The sequence below is a fragment of the Strongylocentrotus purpuratus genome, unplaced genomic scaffold (assembly GCF_000002235.5).
Source record: "Strongylocentrotus purpuratus isolate Spur 01 unplaced genomic scaffold, Spur_5.0 spur5_scaffold_2, whole genome shotgun sequence".
Taxonomy (NCBI): domain Eukaryota; kingdom Metazoa; phylum Echinodermata; class Echinoidea; order Camarodonta; family Strongylocentrotidae; genus Strongylocentrotus; species Strongylocentrotus purpuratus.
The window spans coordinates 41,896,939-41,911,526 of NW_022145605.1; the positions used below are offsets into that span (position 1 = coordinate 41,896,939).

At 37.5% G+C, this 14,588-nt stretch overlaps 1 protein-coding gene across 5 annotated transcripts in view; it reads left to right on the top strand.

Annotated features, from left to right (window-relative positions):
* The window catches only part of LOC756734 (neurofibromin), a 70,357-nt gene extending 56,564 nt beyond the window's left edge, over positions 1-13,793 (top strand). For all 5 annotated transcript variants that reach the window (XM_030992470.1, XM_030992471.1, XM_030992472.1 and 2 more), the window contains 16 exons: positions 139-236; positions 1,059-1,233; positions 2,301-2,417; positions 2,629-2,746; positions 3,223-3,363; positions 3,959-4,164; positions 4,829-4,890; positions 5,522-5,759; positions 6,874-7,014; positions 7,561-7,687; positions 8,218-8,305; positions 8,868-9,459; positions 10,145-10,242; positions 11,099-11,235; positions 12,089-12,135; positions 12,500-13,793. In XM_030992470.1, coding sequence (XP_030848330.1) covers positions 139-236; positions 1,059-1,233; positions 2,301-2,417; positions 2,629-2,746; positions 3,223-3,363; positions 3,959-4,164; positions 4,829-4,890; positions 5,522-5,759; positions 6,874-7,014; positions 7,561-7,687; positions 8,218-8,305; positions 8,868-9,459; positions 10,145-10,242; positions 11,099-11,235; positions 12,089-12,135; positions 12,500-12,871 — 2,757 coding nt within the window. In that variant the 3' untranslated portion in view covers positions 12,872-13,793. The remainder of the gene's footprint in view (positions 1-138; positions 237-1,058; positions 1,234-2,300; positions 2,418-2,628; positions 2,747-3,222; positions 3,364-3,958; positions 4,165-4,828; positions 4,891-5,521; positions 5,760-6,873; positions 7,015-7,560; positions 7,688-8,217; positions 8,306-8,867; positions 9,460-10,144; positions 10,243-11,098; positions 11,236-12,088; positions 12,136-12,499) is intronic.
* Positions 13,794-14,588: the final 795 nt, after the last annotated feature.

Below are 14,588 nucleotides of genomic sequence, written 5' to 3' on the forward strand. Positions count from 1 at the left end.
CAGAGAATGATGAATGACTGTTTACAAGACGAATGATTTTAAAAGAAAGCTCTGACATGTTCCTATTTCTTATTTTATGTATTCCTGTACGTACATGTATGGATCTCGATGATTACATTGTTATTCTCTTTGTTGCAGTTCTTGCAAGAGTGCATCACTGGATTCAGTAAGATCAGCATAGAACTGAAGCATCTGTGTCTGGAATACATGACGCCATGGTTACCTAACCTTACAAGGTAAAGCTCTATTCTGTTGGTTGAAGTTTATTTGTAGGAGCCAAGAAATGGTCTCATTCGAGGGAGGCTAGCTTTTTAAGGCATTTCACAAAGCCTTTTTTCAATGACAAATGACAAAATCAGTGACAAATCTGTTGATAATCAATCAGAAGCAAGGATTTCAGTAGCTTATAACAAAAACTGTCATTTGTCACTGATGACAAGTTTTGTGAAACGTCCCCCAGGAAGAGCATTGCAAGATGGAAAATTGTACGAGATATCTTCCTATTTTGAGGATATGTTTTTAACATGTGCAGGTATTTTTATAATTGGCATGCTGATTTAATATAAGGAAAGACAAATGTGAAAGATGACCTCTGATATGATCTGGGGTATTTGTTACATAGAGCAGGGATGAGATTCCTCTGCCTTACTTTCGAGATTTCAAGGCGAGGGGGGGGGGGATTAAACTTTCAGATTTTCATTAATTGTATATCTAGCATTGACCTCACTACCAGCAGCATTTTTCTCTCATCTGAACAATGTTATAGAGTACCTTTAAGCAAGACGGGGTAACAAATATTCCCCAAATTTTAGAATTCAAATGCAAGGAAAACGTGTCCTTTTAGTAAATATATGCTATAGTTTCTGCGGACCCTGGACCCCCATTTAATCTTCCTCCTTTTGGGGACTTCTCACCATCTCATCCCTGGTAGAGAGTATCATGAAATATTTATGAGATTAGAATTATACAGCTGTGAGGATCAGTAGGCAATGTAATACCTCGTCATTTATCTTTGAAGCATGTTGATTATCGTGACCTTTGCACTTTTCATCCTACAGATTCAGCAAGAGATCTGATGAGTCTAAGAGATACAAACTAACCGTTGTCCTAGACAAGCTGATCCATATGACCATCACTGAGAAGCAGATGTATCCATCCATTCAAGCTAAGGTTTGGGGGAACATAGGTCAGGTGGAAGATCTCATTGACTGTGTCCTGGATAGTTTCATCAAGGTAAGTACATCATGATTCTACATTAATTGATATACCAGGCCTGATAAAAACCCGATTTAAATCGGTTTCCCGATTTTTTTGATTTTTCCCGATTTTTTCCCGATTTTTTTTTCTTCCCGATTTAAAAAAAAAAAAAAAAAAAAAAAAAAAGTTTTTTTTTTTTTTTTTTTTTTTTTTTTTTTTTTTTTTTTACCAGATTTTTTTTTTCTTCCCTTTTTTATCCTGATTTTCCTGATTCCCCCCTTATTTTCTCTATTCTTCCCTATTTTGCCCTATTTTTTTCTCCCAATTTTCTTACTCGAAAGGGGGGAATGTTGTTAGATGCCGTTTTTTCCTCGCGAATCGCCTTTTTTTTTTTTTTACTCAAGGGGGGCGTGGTTGAGGGGAAAACAAAAAACCTATTTTTTTTTTAGTGCTCACTATCACCCCTGATATACACAGTGTGTGTGTGTGTGTGTAATTGGGTTTTTACAGACGTGTATCAATCAGATATGATTATTTACGTCTGGGGACCAACCTTTAACGTCACCATCCGAAAGACGTGACTCAGATTTAAACCTGCATCCTCGGCTGAATCAGTTTGTAACTTCCATTTTTAGCCGGATTACAGGCGCACACCACACCACAACAGTTGGTTAACAGTTTTTTTATATGTACCTGACTGCTAAGAAAGCAGTTTGACATTTACCATAGTCAAACAGACTCCATACCAGCCGATTTTGGGCTACTAGTGGTAATGCGATTTTGAGTTTGATCTGTTGTCAGCGTTATTTTGACTGGAGTTTACATTTGTAGGTAAGTGACTAGCTGGTCTCTTTTAATAGGGGTTACATTTGATCAAAATCAATGGTTACTCTTTCAATCTATCACAAATGAGGAAGAATGAGCAAGTAATTAAAAATTTTGCTATGCTATCAGAAAACATATGTTCATGATACACTGCAATTGTAAAGAAGTATCCTGTTTTGATATATTGTTTATCAAAGATGAATCCAATTTTCTTTGTATTTTCAAAATCCCATTGAATTGTTATTTATTTTATGCTTTGTTGTTTGTTTGTGTTTCAGACGAGTGTATCTGGTGGAGGTCTACCCAGAGCAGAGGTGATGGCTGACACAGCGGTGGCGCTAGCATCAGCCAACGTCAAACTAGTATCGGCCAAGGTCATTGAGAGGCTATGCAATGTAAGAACATATCGCAATAGTTGTTGTAGTTTGATTGATACCAAAACTATCTAGATGTTTTGAAGCTTTGTTCTTGCTTATGTATTTTTTTTCTTCAATTTTTGATTCATCAAGACTTCCTTGGATATACATTGTCAATATAAAGATTATGTGTCCTTGCACTCCTGAACTTATAACTTATGTCCTTGATGCTTAACCTTATATTACTCAGATCCTAGAGAAGACATCCTTGTCACCCACGGCAACCCTTGAGAAGCATCTGATGTGGGATGATATCGCCATCTTGACTCGTTACCTTCTCATGCTTTCCTTCGACAACTGCTTGGATGGTGAGATATTCAACCATTCTTTCTCTCTTATATTTTATGAAGAATTTGAAAAGATTTAATCATGTTCAAATGTGTTTCAGTTTTGATACTTATGAAAGTGGATAAGGGTGTTTGTGCACTTGGGTTTTTACAGATGTGTATCAATCAGGTAAGATTATTTACATCCCTAAATAGGCCTTTAAAGTCACAAGACGTATATAGTGATATAACCCTGGCAGGCCATAGAGTTGACCACTTGACCAAAACACATCTATTAAGAGACATTCAGAAAGCAACAACCCTGGCAAACCAAAACAACCACACCAAAACAAAGACTGGAGTTAAACAAGCAAATTAACAAAAGCTTTCAATTATTTTGTGTGCAGTGCATTTCTGTATTTGAGTAAGCAATTACAGTTTATCTTTGCATAATGTTTGAATTGCCCTCATTCAAATCTAGGTTAAAATGAATTATATAAATCTCTTCTTTTTTTCAGTTGCCAACAACCTGCCAGCTCTGTTCCATATCATCACAATGCTGGTGTCAACGGGACCACTAGCCCTGAGAGCCTCCATCCATGGGCTAGTTATTAACATCATACACTCTCTCTGTACATGCTCACAACTCAAGTTCAGTGGTACGTAATACCAGTAATCAAAATCGAACATGTACCTTGTTTAATATTTAACAAATAATGTGTTGTAAGACTCAAATGTGTAGTATGAAAACTGATATTCCAGATGCAACATATTATAGCAATGTCTTAGAGTATTAGCATTTATTGTTCATGTTTAGTACCGTAATCAAAACAATTCTAAGTAGTAAGGCTTAGTGCACACAGGATGTGCTTTGTTATCACAAAATTTGCAAAATATTGTCCACTCTAAAGTTTAAAAGCTCTATTTTCATGCATGCAAGGGCCTTGGTGTCTGAACCATGACAAGGCTGAAAGTCTATTCCCTCCTCCCTGTATGAATATGGCTTGCATGAACAAGTGTATCTTTGATTGCATTACACTTTGTTTTAATGGGGATTTCCCTTACCTAGGACTTCATTTGATATTCAATCTGTTATATCGTACATGCTTGTACTTACATACAGTGTTAGAACCCTGATAGAATCTCATGTTAAGCTGCAAGATCAAAGTCTGTACATGCTTCTTACTTGTAACCCATCAGGGTTAAAGACTTGAAACAATATTTGTAATTAGTTTCATAAACCTTTTCTTGCAGAGGAGACACAGAAGGTTCTCCATCTTGCTCTCACTGAGTTCTCTCTGACACGCTTCAAGAAGATGTTTGGTATCAGCAAGGTCAAATCAGCTACTGTAGCAGCCTTCAGGTCGAGCTACAGGGAAAGACCTTCGGGACAACAGACTGAGATCATGCCTCTGAGTAGCTTGGAAGCCATCACTGATGCTCTGCTAGAGATCATGGAGGTGAGTTAGAAGAAGGGGAGAAGGGAGGAGAGAGGGGGAGGGGAGGGGAGGGCGTGAGGGAGAGAGGTAGCAGGCTTTAGGTCGAGCTACAGGAAAGACCTTCAGGACAACAGACAGAGATCATGCCTCTGAGTAGCTTGGAAGCCATCACTGATGCTCTGCTAGAGATCATGGAGGTGAGTTAGAAGAGGGGGGTAATGGAGAGGGGAGGTAGAGGGCGAGAGAAGGGGAGGGGGAGGCATGGGGAGGAGGAGAGAGGTAGCAGCCTTCAGGTCGAGCTACAGGGAAAGACCGCCAGGACAGCATACAGAGATCATGCCTCTGAGTAGCTTGGAAGCCATCACTGATGCTCTGCTAGAGATCATGAAGATGAGTTAGAAGGAGGGGTACAAGGGAGGAGAGAGTGGGGGGGGGGGCAGAAAGGGGAGGAGAGAGGGAGAGAGGTGGTACAGTAGGAAGGAGTTGTTGAGGACAGGAGGAGATAGGGTGTAAAAAGCGAAGAGAAACAAGGGAAAAAAACACTTGATAGCCGACAGAGAGCATGAATTCTCAGCAGTGTGGAAGCCATTACTTATGTACTACTAGATGCACTTTTATATATATCATCATGATTCTTTGATATACCCAGTAATGAATTTGAAATTCTTTTCCTTTGTTTGTGCAGTCTTGTACGAAGGACATCCCAACATGTGAGTGGCTCAAAGAATGGACAGAACTCACCAGAAAGTAAGTGTGATTATGATTTATATTACATATTCATCTTTCAATGTGCAATGTAAACAAAATATACCATTCACAATAACGGTATCATTTTGTAAGCCTATATTGATGAGTAGAACATGTCTCCTGAACTAGGTATAAATTGATTTATATTCAGAAAGTAAAATTAAACCCTTCTGTGCCTACCAGTCTTCGATCAGTTGTCATTAATTAACTTTGGACAGAATACTTTTGATATGCAATGCATTATTTCATTGCTGCTATTTGGCATTAGATTAATTCCATAGGAGCAAACTTAATAATAATAAAAACGTTGCTTATAAAGCGCTTACCACCGAAGTCTCTAAGCGCTATAACAAACAATATAGACTGATAAACAATTACATATTAAACAAAACAAAAAAAGTGCAAATAAACCTACAAATTACAACACATGGAATACACATCAAAGTGAACAGAGTTGAGACTAGTTTTGAATAGGTTAACAGTTTGACAGTTTTTGACATTTAAAGGTAGTCTGTTCCAAAGTTCAGCAGAAGCTTTGCAAAAAGAGCTTCTCCGTTTGCCATGGCGCATTAAGGAATTAATCAACTCTACCAATTATTTGAAACTCTTGTATGTTTCTCCATCCTACCAGGTTTGCATTCCAGAATAACCCAGCTCTGCAGCCCCGAGCCATGGTAGTCTTTGGTTGTATCAACAAGTCAACATCACCTAAAGAGATGCGTAGTCTCCTCCTCTTCCTAGCTCATGCTGTACATAATGCTATCAATCAGAAGGATTGTTATGGGACTGGTATTCAGCAGAATAGCTCGCTGCTCTACATCGAGTCTATCGTCATTGCTATGACCAGGTTACAACCTTTGCTAGAGAAGGTACAATTAATTTACTAATCTTAAAAGCTTCTGTACCGTTTTAAGCTTTTCGCTTGGAGACAGCGTAGGTGTAGAATAGCGTATACACAGTCCTTTATTTACACATTGTGTAGAGCAGGTTGCCATTGGTAGAATTTACATCCCAGGATGGTTTCTGATTTATTTTCTACTGCTCATCTGTTAAATAGTTCACTTGAGAAGGAACAACCCTCACAGCTGCTTAATATTGCCAGTATCTTCCTTTTTATCATCCTAAATCAAAGAAATCTGATGAAAAGTTATTGAGGGCTTTCCTAAACTATACATAACCTTTGAATAAAGCCTTATTCACACAATATTATATTAAAACTGCTTTCGAAAAAGACCCCTCAACAAATGTCATGATTAACATGTACAGTGCCTTCATAAGCAAAAGGAGTGGAGAAAGAGATTACCTAAATTAAAATAGGTCCGGTCTGATTCATGATGGGTTTTTTACAAAAAGTACTGAACTCCAACCAATGGTCCATTGGTAAATTTTATTTATTTTATCATCTTGATACAGGTTATTGTGAAACATATAATGGCAGTGACTCTCTTATATAACCCTGAAGATTACAATCATTTCTGTTGCTTTTCTATTGCTTTTAGTAACACAAGTATTCAGATTGTGTACTTTTGATCAAACTGGGCACTTAAAGGCTCGCTTAACAATGTGAAATCTGAGATGCACAGCCCTACGTGTTATCAGTGTCTGTGATATGGTGTAACATTAAAGCAAAAAAAAAATTGCGCTTCAAAATGATCAAGAAGTGCCTCAAAAAAGTAAAAATCTTTGAGTGACCAGTTTTACCATACTCGTATCCCCAGTAGACTGTAGTGTTATGAAATCCGTTTGGTAAACGGTTTTCAAAATTTGTAATTCCAATCATAAATATCTTGATAATCAGACAAGCGATCGGCTTGTAAAAGTCATGGGGTTCTTGACTGACCTAAAGGTTTATAATTATCATTGCAGCATGAGCTAAATCTAGGATTTTGTTTCAGAATCTGAGACAAAGTCACCGGATCCCTTTAATATAACAAATTACAAAGTTTTGCTTTAATGTATCATTATTTGATATGTTTCATTTAGGATTCTCCAATGCACAAGCTGTTGTTCTGGGTATCCATAGCTGTCCTTCAGTTAGAGGAAGCAGCTCTGTATGCAGCTGGTATGGCCATGCTTGAACAGAATCTACACTGTCTAGATGAACAAGGACTCTTTGAAGACACGGTAAGTTCTCTTTCAAGTAGAAGGCTAACTAGGATATTAATCTTTTTATTTCTTGCATGTAAGGTAATATTTTTACTTGTCGAATAGTATGTGAAATAAGAGCTTTCGACCTTCAATGTCAAGCAGAGATGAAAACACAAAGAACATGAATAATAGTAAGATTGAATCGTGACAAAATTGTTACAGTCATTTTATATTCCCATTCTTTAAAAGAGTTTGAAGGAGGTCTGTCTTACATTATTTAGTCTAGTAGCAATTAGTTATACTGGGAGGAGAGACCAGAGGGTTACAGTGATTCAGTTCACTTTTTCGCTTCCCAGGCTCAGGTGACGTGAAATACTTAATAATAATAATAATGATAAGTTGTTGGTATTAGAAACTTATAACCTATTTCTTTATTAGCTTCTATATACAGTTGTATCATTCCTTGTTTTCTCACTTAACCTAATTGTAACTGTCAGGATAAAGTCAGGTGTAAAGAAATGTTGATAGTTTTCAATGGTTAACAAATGATGACTTAATTGACATATTTATGTCTGTAAACAGAGTCCTGAGGTCGTACTGATGGCTGTTAGAGAACCTCTTGATTTCCAGTTCAAGCAGATGGATCTAGCAGTTGGTCTTAGCTTCAAGTATAACTTCAACTTTGCTCTAGTGGGGCACCTACTCAAAGGTAAGCAATGTCAGTTTATCCCCTATTTGTGTATATAAGGAACATTCTCAATCTAATACTTGACACATGTGCTTGTATGTGTCAAGTATTTCTTTGATAGCCATTGAAGCTCACATCTGTTGATTGCTTTGAAAAACTTGCCATGAATGGGCCTGAAATTGGCATTAAATTTACCATGGGATTATGTTAAATCACAGAAGAATGATACATTGTTCTCCAAATTGACTTTTTTCACGGCAACTGCATCACTCTTTCTTGAAAACAATTAACACATATATGCTACAATTACAGGTGCTTTGGATAATTTATGTCATGCATAGATCTTGGACATTATGATAATTTATGTAATGCATAGATCTTGGAATTTTGGGTAATTTATGTAATGCATAGATCTTGGAATTTTGGGTAATTTATGTAATGCATAGATCTTGGAATCTTTGATAATTTATGTAATGCATATATCTTGATAGATCTTGATTTTATAATGAATATTATTTCTACTGTGTTTCTCATTTCACATTGTGCTCTAGGTTTCAGGCATCCTACCAGCGCTACAGTTTCAAGGACAATACGCATCCTCAACCTGATGCTAGACATCGTTTGCAAGCACAGAAATTGGTAAGAACCTAATATCGTTTTTGTTCTTTTAGTTTTGACTTATCTGTGTGACCTTGCAGACAATAATGATAATAATAATATACATATATAAAGCACAGAAACGATGCAAATATATTCTACTGTGCTAGCAAGAGCACCTGGGCCCCGTCTTATAAAGAGTTGAGATTGATCAAAAAAAATCGCAAGTTTGCAATCTCCTATCTCTCATGTGCGTAGTTGCCATTGATATCAATCACAAATAAGTTGCGATGTATATCAATTCTTTATAAGACGAGGCCCTAATGTCCATAAAGTTAAATAAATAGATTTGTTGTTCGAGAGTGGCATTGGAATTTACCTTTTGCCTTTCTGTTAGGTAATGGTATGATTTTTAGGGTTTTTGAGATATAATTAATTTATATTCAGTTCCTAGCAAATGAACATAAGATGGCCTGCATGATATTGCCATCAAACTATCATGAAAACAATATAAAACTATTTAAATAGATTTTCATTTTCCAGCATAGGTTTGCTCACTTGTAATTGGTCTTTCTATTTGATGTAATATTGATTCCTCCCCTAGTGACAAGTTTGATGTGAACATGGAATCAGTGGCATACCTAGCAGCCCTCTTACCTGTATCTGAGGAGGTGAGAAGCCGCTGCAGCATGCGTCGTAACTACCCTAACCTATCCCCAGAGGCTCTAGAGCTGGACAACTCCGTCTTCGTCCAAGTCCAGTACGTCTATCATCCAACTCAACAACAGAGGTCGCCCTCCAAGAAGCTACGATCCCCACACAAGACCCCAGGGATCACGAATGCCGCCGTGAAGACGCAGCGGAGCCTGGATTCAGCGCTGAGGCAGCAGCAAGGGACCGTGACGATAGACAAGTCGCCGTTGAAGCAATACAAGAGCTTGGATCTGCCGCCGCACAGCACTGGGAGAGGGGTGCGCAGTCCTGAGGTGGTGGTCAGTGGGGCGTCGTCAGGGGGTAGTGGTGAGGGAGGGGTAGGTGAGAGGAGAACGAGGCATGAGAGGAGGACCAGTGGGACAGGGATGACCATCCCTCAACCTAGGAAGGAGAGGAAGGTCTCCACTCCATCAGAGAATGTGCTTCTCAATGATGAGGTACTCACAGAGTCAGGTGTACAAGCTCTGCTTCTTACTGTTCTGGTAAGTACATGTATTTAGTAATTACATAAGTCATAGCACATAATATTTGCTTTACTTGTATCTCAAAAAAAAACATTTATTGTGTTAACTCTTTAGCAACTTAATCACTCAAAACCGCCCCTCCATTTTCAACGCGGTATAGTATCCTTCTATGGGGTCTACAGTAATAATGTTATACGGGCGTAATCCTTACAATGTCTACAGTAGGATTCTGCATAGAAATATAGTGCATGTTTCATATTGCTAGAGTAATGTCAAAATGAGAGCAATACTGCAACATCTTCCAGTGAGTAATAGGCCATTTTTTTCCAAAATCTCTAGTTGCTAATGGGTTAAACATGGATAGTTCAATTTGCAAGCCTACATTTATGTGAACCATAATACATACCAGCGCATTCTTTATACCGATTCCATTCTAAAAACAAAGAATGGGGCCAATCTTTTTTATTGTCTTTGATAATTATATTGTATTTTAATTGATATTATTTGAAACATTTGTGAAAGAAATATGATGTTTTTAATTTAAATTATCATGCAATTCAGCCAAGGCTGCGAAATGATGATATTAATAAACTGAACTGAACCTGAACTGAATGAAATCTTGTTTTTATTTCTTATTATTTCAGACATTATTTGTTTCAAGTTTGTTTAATCACCATACTGATTACTTTCTTACCCCTGATAGGCGACCCTTGTACGTAACATGAATGGAGGAGGTGTGGGCATCCTCTATGAATACTTAGCTGAAGCAAGCCAAGTCTTCCCACAAGTGTTTCCTACTGTGTAAGTATAAAGAAGATGTGCTGCTTACCTATATCTATACCCCAGTCATACCACCAGACTCACTGCAAAGACACAAATAACTGACAATATAATGGCCAATCAGAGTAATGTAATTCTTTGTTTGGTCTACCATGGTTCTGGTGTTGGTCTAGTTGGTATAACTAGGTTATTAGCATTTTAGTATACCTTTAACAGGCTATTCATATTAGTAAGTTGTAAACATTAAAAAAAATTATGCCCATGTCAATCCTGGCTGATATAAATATGTAGATTGCTCATTTACTTCATCATTCACAAGCTAAGATTTCTGTATATTAATTGAAGCAGTGACAAAAGTTTACTTGATTTGAGAGTGATTCTGCTTAGGAAAGCTTTAAAAAAGCAACTAAAACTAGATGTTAAGAATTCAATCTAAGTAACCACTTTTTGTATTGAATTCTGGAAAGAGCTCCCTTAAATGAAGAAGTTAGTTTTACATGGTCAAGAAGCAATGAATAGCAAACAGAATCCAACACCATGTGACAAGCTGCTTGTAAGTACATTGTGGAAAGAGAAGTAGATAATGTCATTAGTTTGTTGTAAACCAGAATGTGTTCTTGTATCTTCAATGAGGCAGATGTTTGGTTGCTAAGTAGCTCAGTCTGAGGTGAAAACTGTATGCATCCTGTTAGGCAACATAAGATACAATTTTGCATTACTTATACGTTAGTTTGTCAGATTTACATTTGGAACCTTCCTTATGACTCTCATATGTTGAGAATCATAAGGAAGTGATTTATTAGCATTCTACATAGAGTTAACACCATATTGGAACTAAGCAGATTATTTAATACATGATTTCAATATGTATTTTTAGGTATTCGCTTCTAGACTCCAAGATCAGCCATGTGTTGAGGACATGTGACAACCAAGCAATGCTAGCAGCCGTACAGAGTATAATACAGAACACATTGGCTAGCGAAGAAGGCCAACAACAACCTACAAATCTACAAGGTAAACCTCTTAACACAGTACAAAGAATTCTTTGATGGGCAGGGGAAGGGGTAGGGTATATAAGAGGGTCTGTGTGGATGTAAGGGATGTATCATCCAATACGTATTAGCTAGTGAAGAAGGCCAACAACAACCTACAAATCTACAAGGTAAACCTCTTAACACAGTACAAAGAATTCTTTGATGGGCGGGGGAAGGGGTAGGGTATATAAGAGGGTCTGTGTGGATGTAAGGGATGTATCATCCAATACGTATTAGCTAGTGAAGAAGGCCAACAACAACCTACAAATCTACAAGGTACACTCCGATGTTAGAGGTTTCTGTGATAGACAAGATATAACGATTGAGTGGGTATGGGATAGATAGGAAAAAGGGTGATGTAGAGAATTTGATCAGGAAAGATGAAGGTTTGTATTTTCCAGAGTACATGGGGTCATGGCATTGGCCAGGAACAGCTTGGTAATCTTTAAGGTATGCTGCATGATGTTTGTAAGAAGAGTGTAATGCAGTTGGATGAGGGTTGATGAATGGGAGAATGTAAAGGGGTCTGATACTGTGAAGGGGGAGCATTGGGGTCCAGAAGGGGTTTAGTAATTGGATTGTGGGATGGGGTAGGCTCTAGAAAAAGGATGGAATGGGCTGTGATGTCACAGAGCCGAGGGGGAATGGATAAGGAAATGACGGAGTGGTGCTAGGAAATAATCATTTTTATTATACATACTTTTTTCAAAACTTCTGAACAGATGATTTTTGTTAAAGTTGTTTGTATGAGGTCAGTAGTTTAAAGTTCTTTCGTTTAACTAATACATGTTTCAAGTTTTACAAGTTTTTCCTTTTTTTCCCTTTTTTCACAGGCATTGGCTTTGGAGGCTTGTGGCGCTTCAGCAGTCAGTTTCCACAGGTGAGTAACATGCATACATTAAGCTACATAGAAGAAACTATAAATTATTATCACCATATAAGGTATCCACAACACATTTTAATCCCATCGACCAAGTTTTGATGTCACACGGAGTGGCATTTTTCTTTAAAACTTTCGACGGCAGGAAGTACTAGTAGTACTAGTAGTACATCTTTTACGACTGATTTATTTGAATTGGACTGTATTTTTAGCTCAGCTATACCGGTGCTATAGAAGACACAATTATTGTAATTATCTTCATTGTTTGCAATTATTTAAATAAGTGATTAATGATTTCCTCTTGCAGTGTTTCTTGGCACCTGATTTCAACTTTTCTCTTTAATTCCCACTTTTATATTTCCAGAAATCTGAGATCCGAGGTACATCGGATCACTTTGTGAAGCTGTTACAGGCCATGGCTGAGCAGTGTCGTACAGGAGATGACAGTGATTGGCTGTCTGTACCAACCCTTGAGTTCTTCTCTCTAACCACACCCTCGGTGATAGGTAACCTCTCAAACTCCATGTCATCTCTCTGCTCCTCACACTCTGCATCAGACGTAGAGCAGCTCTCATCATCTCACAGTGCTCAGCTCTTTGCAGTGCCAACCCAGCGGCTACGGCACTGCTCTGACCATCAGACCATGCTGACCTCTACCAGCTTGACCGGGAACGTCCAAGCCAGGCCTCATCATCGGAGCAGCTTCAAGAGAAAGAAGCAACCTTCCAACAGGTAGCACTCATCTAGCACCAGATGTCTATATTTATTCAAATCATTTCCCTATTTAAAGACTTGTAGATATGCTTCTGCACCTATTACAATTTACAATTCTAATGAATCTAGAATTTCAATGAATCAAATGACATATATATAAGAAAATTTATTTAAAATTACAAGAAGATTAATGGAAGCTCTCCATAGCAGTGCAGTATGGTAATGAGAAAAAGAAGTGAGCTTTATTTTTAAAAGACATCAAGAGTATGGCGTAATTATGTATTCCAGTAATGATGAGGAGAATGGAAAATGTGTGTGTTGAAAGCAGGATTTTATTCATTGTACTTATCTTCTAGATTAATTTTGTATTACTTTTGCAAAAGTTTGTTCTGAGTTACAACATAGTTCCCTTTTGTAGTAGATGGTATGCAAGCCAAGATACAACAAGCCATTACACCGGAAGTACAGAAATTACCAATTGAATGGGGTAATGAGAATTGGGAGTCTTGCTTACATGAAAATAAATTGCATAGGTCTGTGGTCTGAACAAAGTAGCTTACCACAGAGGGGAACTTCATTTTCTGTTTTTATTAAAAATACATATTCTAGCAATCATAACACAACTGCAACCTGTATGTTCCCCAGGGGGGTCACTCCCAACATGACTTGCTAAGCACCCGTGTCCAGAAAAAGTGACGAAAGGGTGTCATTTTCAGCTATAGGGCGGCGTTGTCAACGTTTTCCTTAAAAAGGGGTCGTTTTTCAAGCACTGATCGCACAAAAAACAAATAAAGGGTACTTTTTCAGGTTCACAGGTTTTGACGCTTTCTTAAAAAAGGGGTCATTTTAGAAAAAATGTGATACGCCATTAGGGTCCATTTCAGATGTTGATGGACACAGGTGGGTAGCATTTGTGTATGAGAGTGACCCCCTGGGGTATGTACATGTATGTCTTACAATGCAGGCTTATTTCATCAGTAGATTTCAATCATTGTTACAGTAATAAGTTTAATGACCACTGCTGGATTATGGTGCTTGCATTTATTTGCTCTTATTTTGTCAATTTCATATTATACTGCCCAACACATTTACTGCTTCTATTTGAAATCATGACTGCCTTCCTGTTTATCAGAACAGGGTTTTATTTTAAAACGGTGTACAGTACAGTAGGTTGAGAAAGATAGAAATGTTTGGATGAGCTAAGATGGTCCAGAAGAACCTTCCAAGTAATACTAGCATTATACATCATTCCACTAGAATGGCAAGAGCTCAGTAGCACCTACATTTAACAACTAAATTATTCATACCCATACCAAGTTTTGTAATTTCTTCTAATTGTGTTAAAAATTGATTTGGCCTGATTTATGTTTCTTGAAAATGTGACAAATTAAAGCTTACATCTATTAGAAGGTATTCAACCAAGTCCTTAATTCATCTTTTTCATTCCTGAGTTGCGGCAAAAATCAAAATCAAAATCAAATTTACAAGTGGTATGAATAATTAATTTGTTAACTGTATAATGTGTCTGGACCCACAGAACTGATGACCCATGCCTTAAACATATAAATGACAGGATACAGGCTAATACATGTAGGTTATAGTTATTTTCAGAATAGCAGATAATATGAACTATGCTGTATGAACACACTTTTTCTTTCTTTCTCTTTTCTTTTTCTTATGTTTGGTTACAAAATAAGAGAACGTACATAGGATTTAGAGAATTTGAAATATTATGTTTT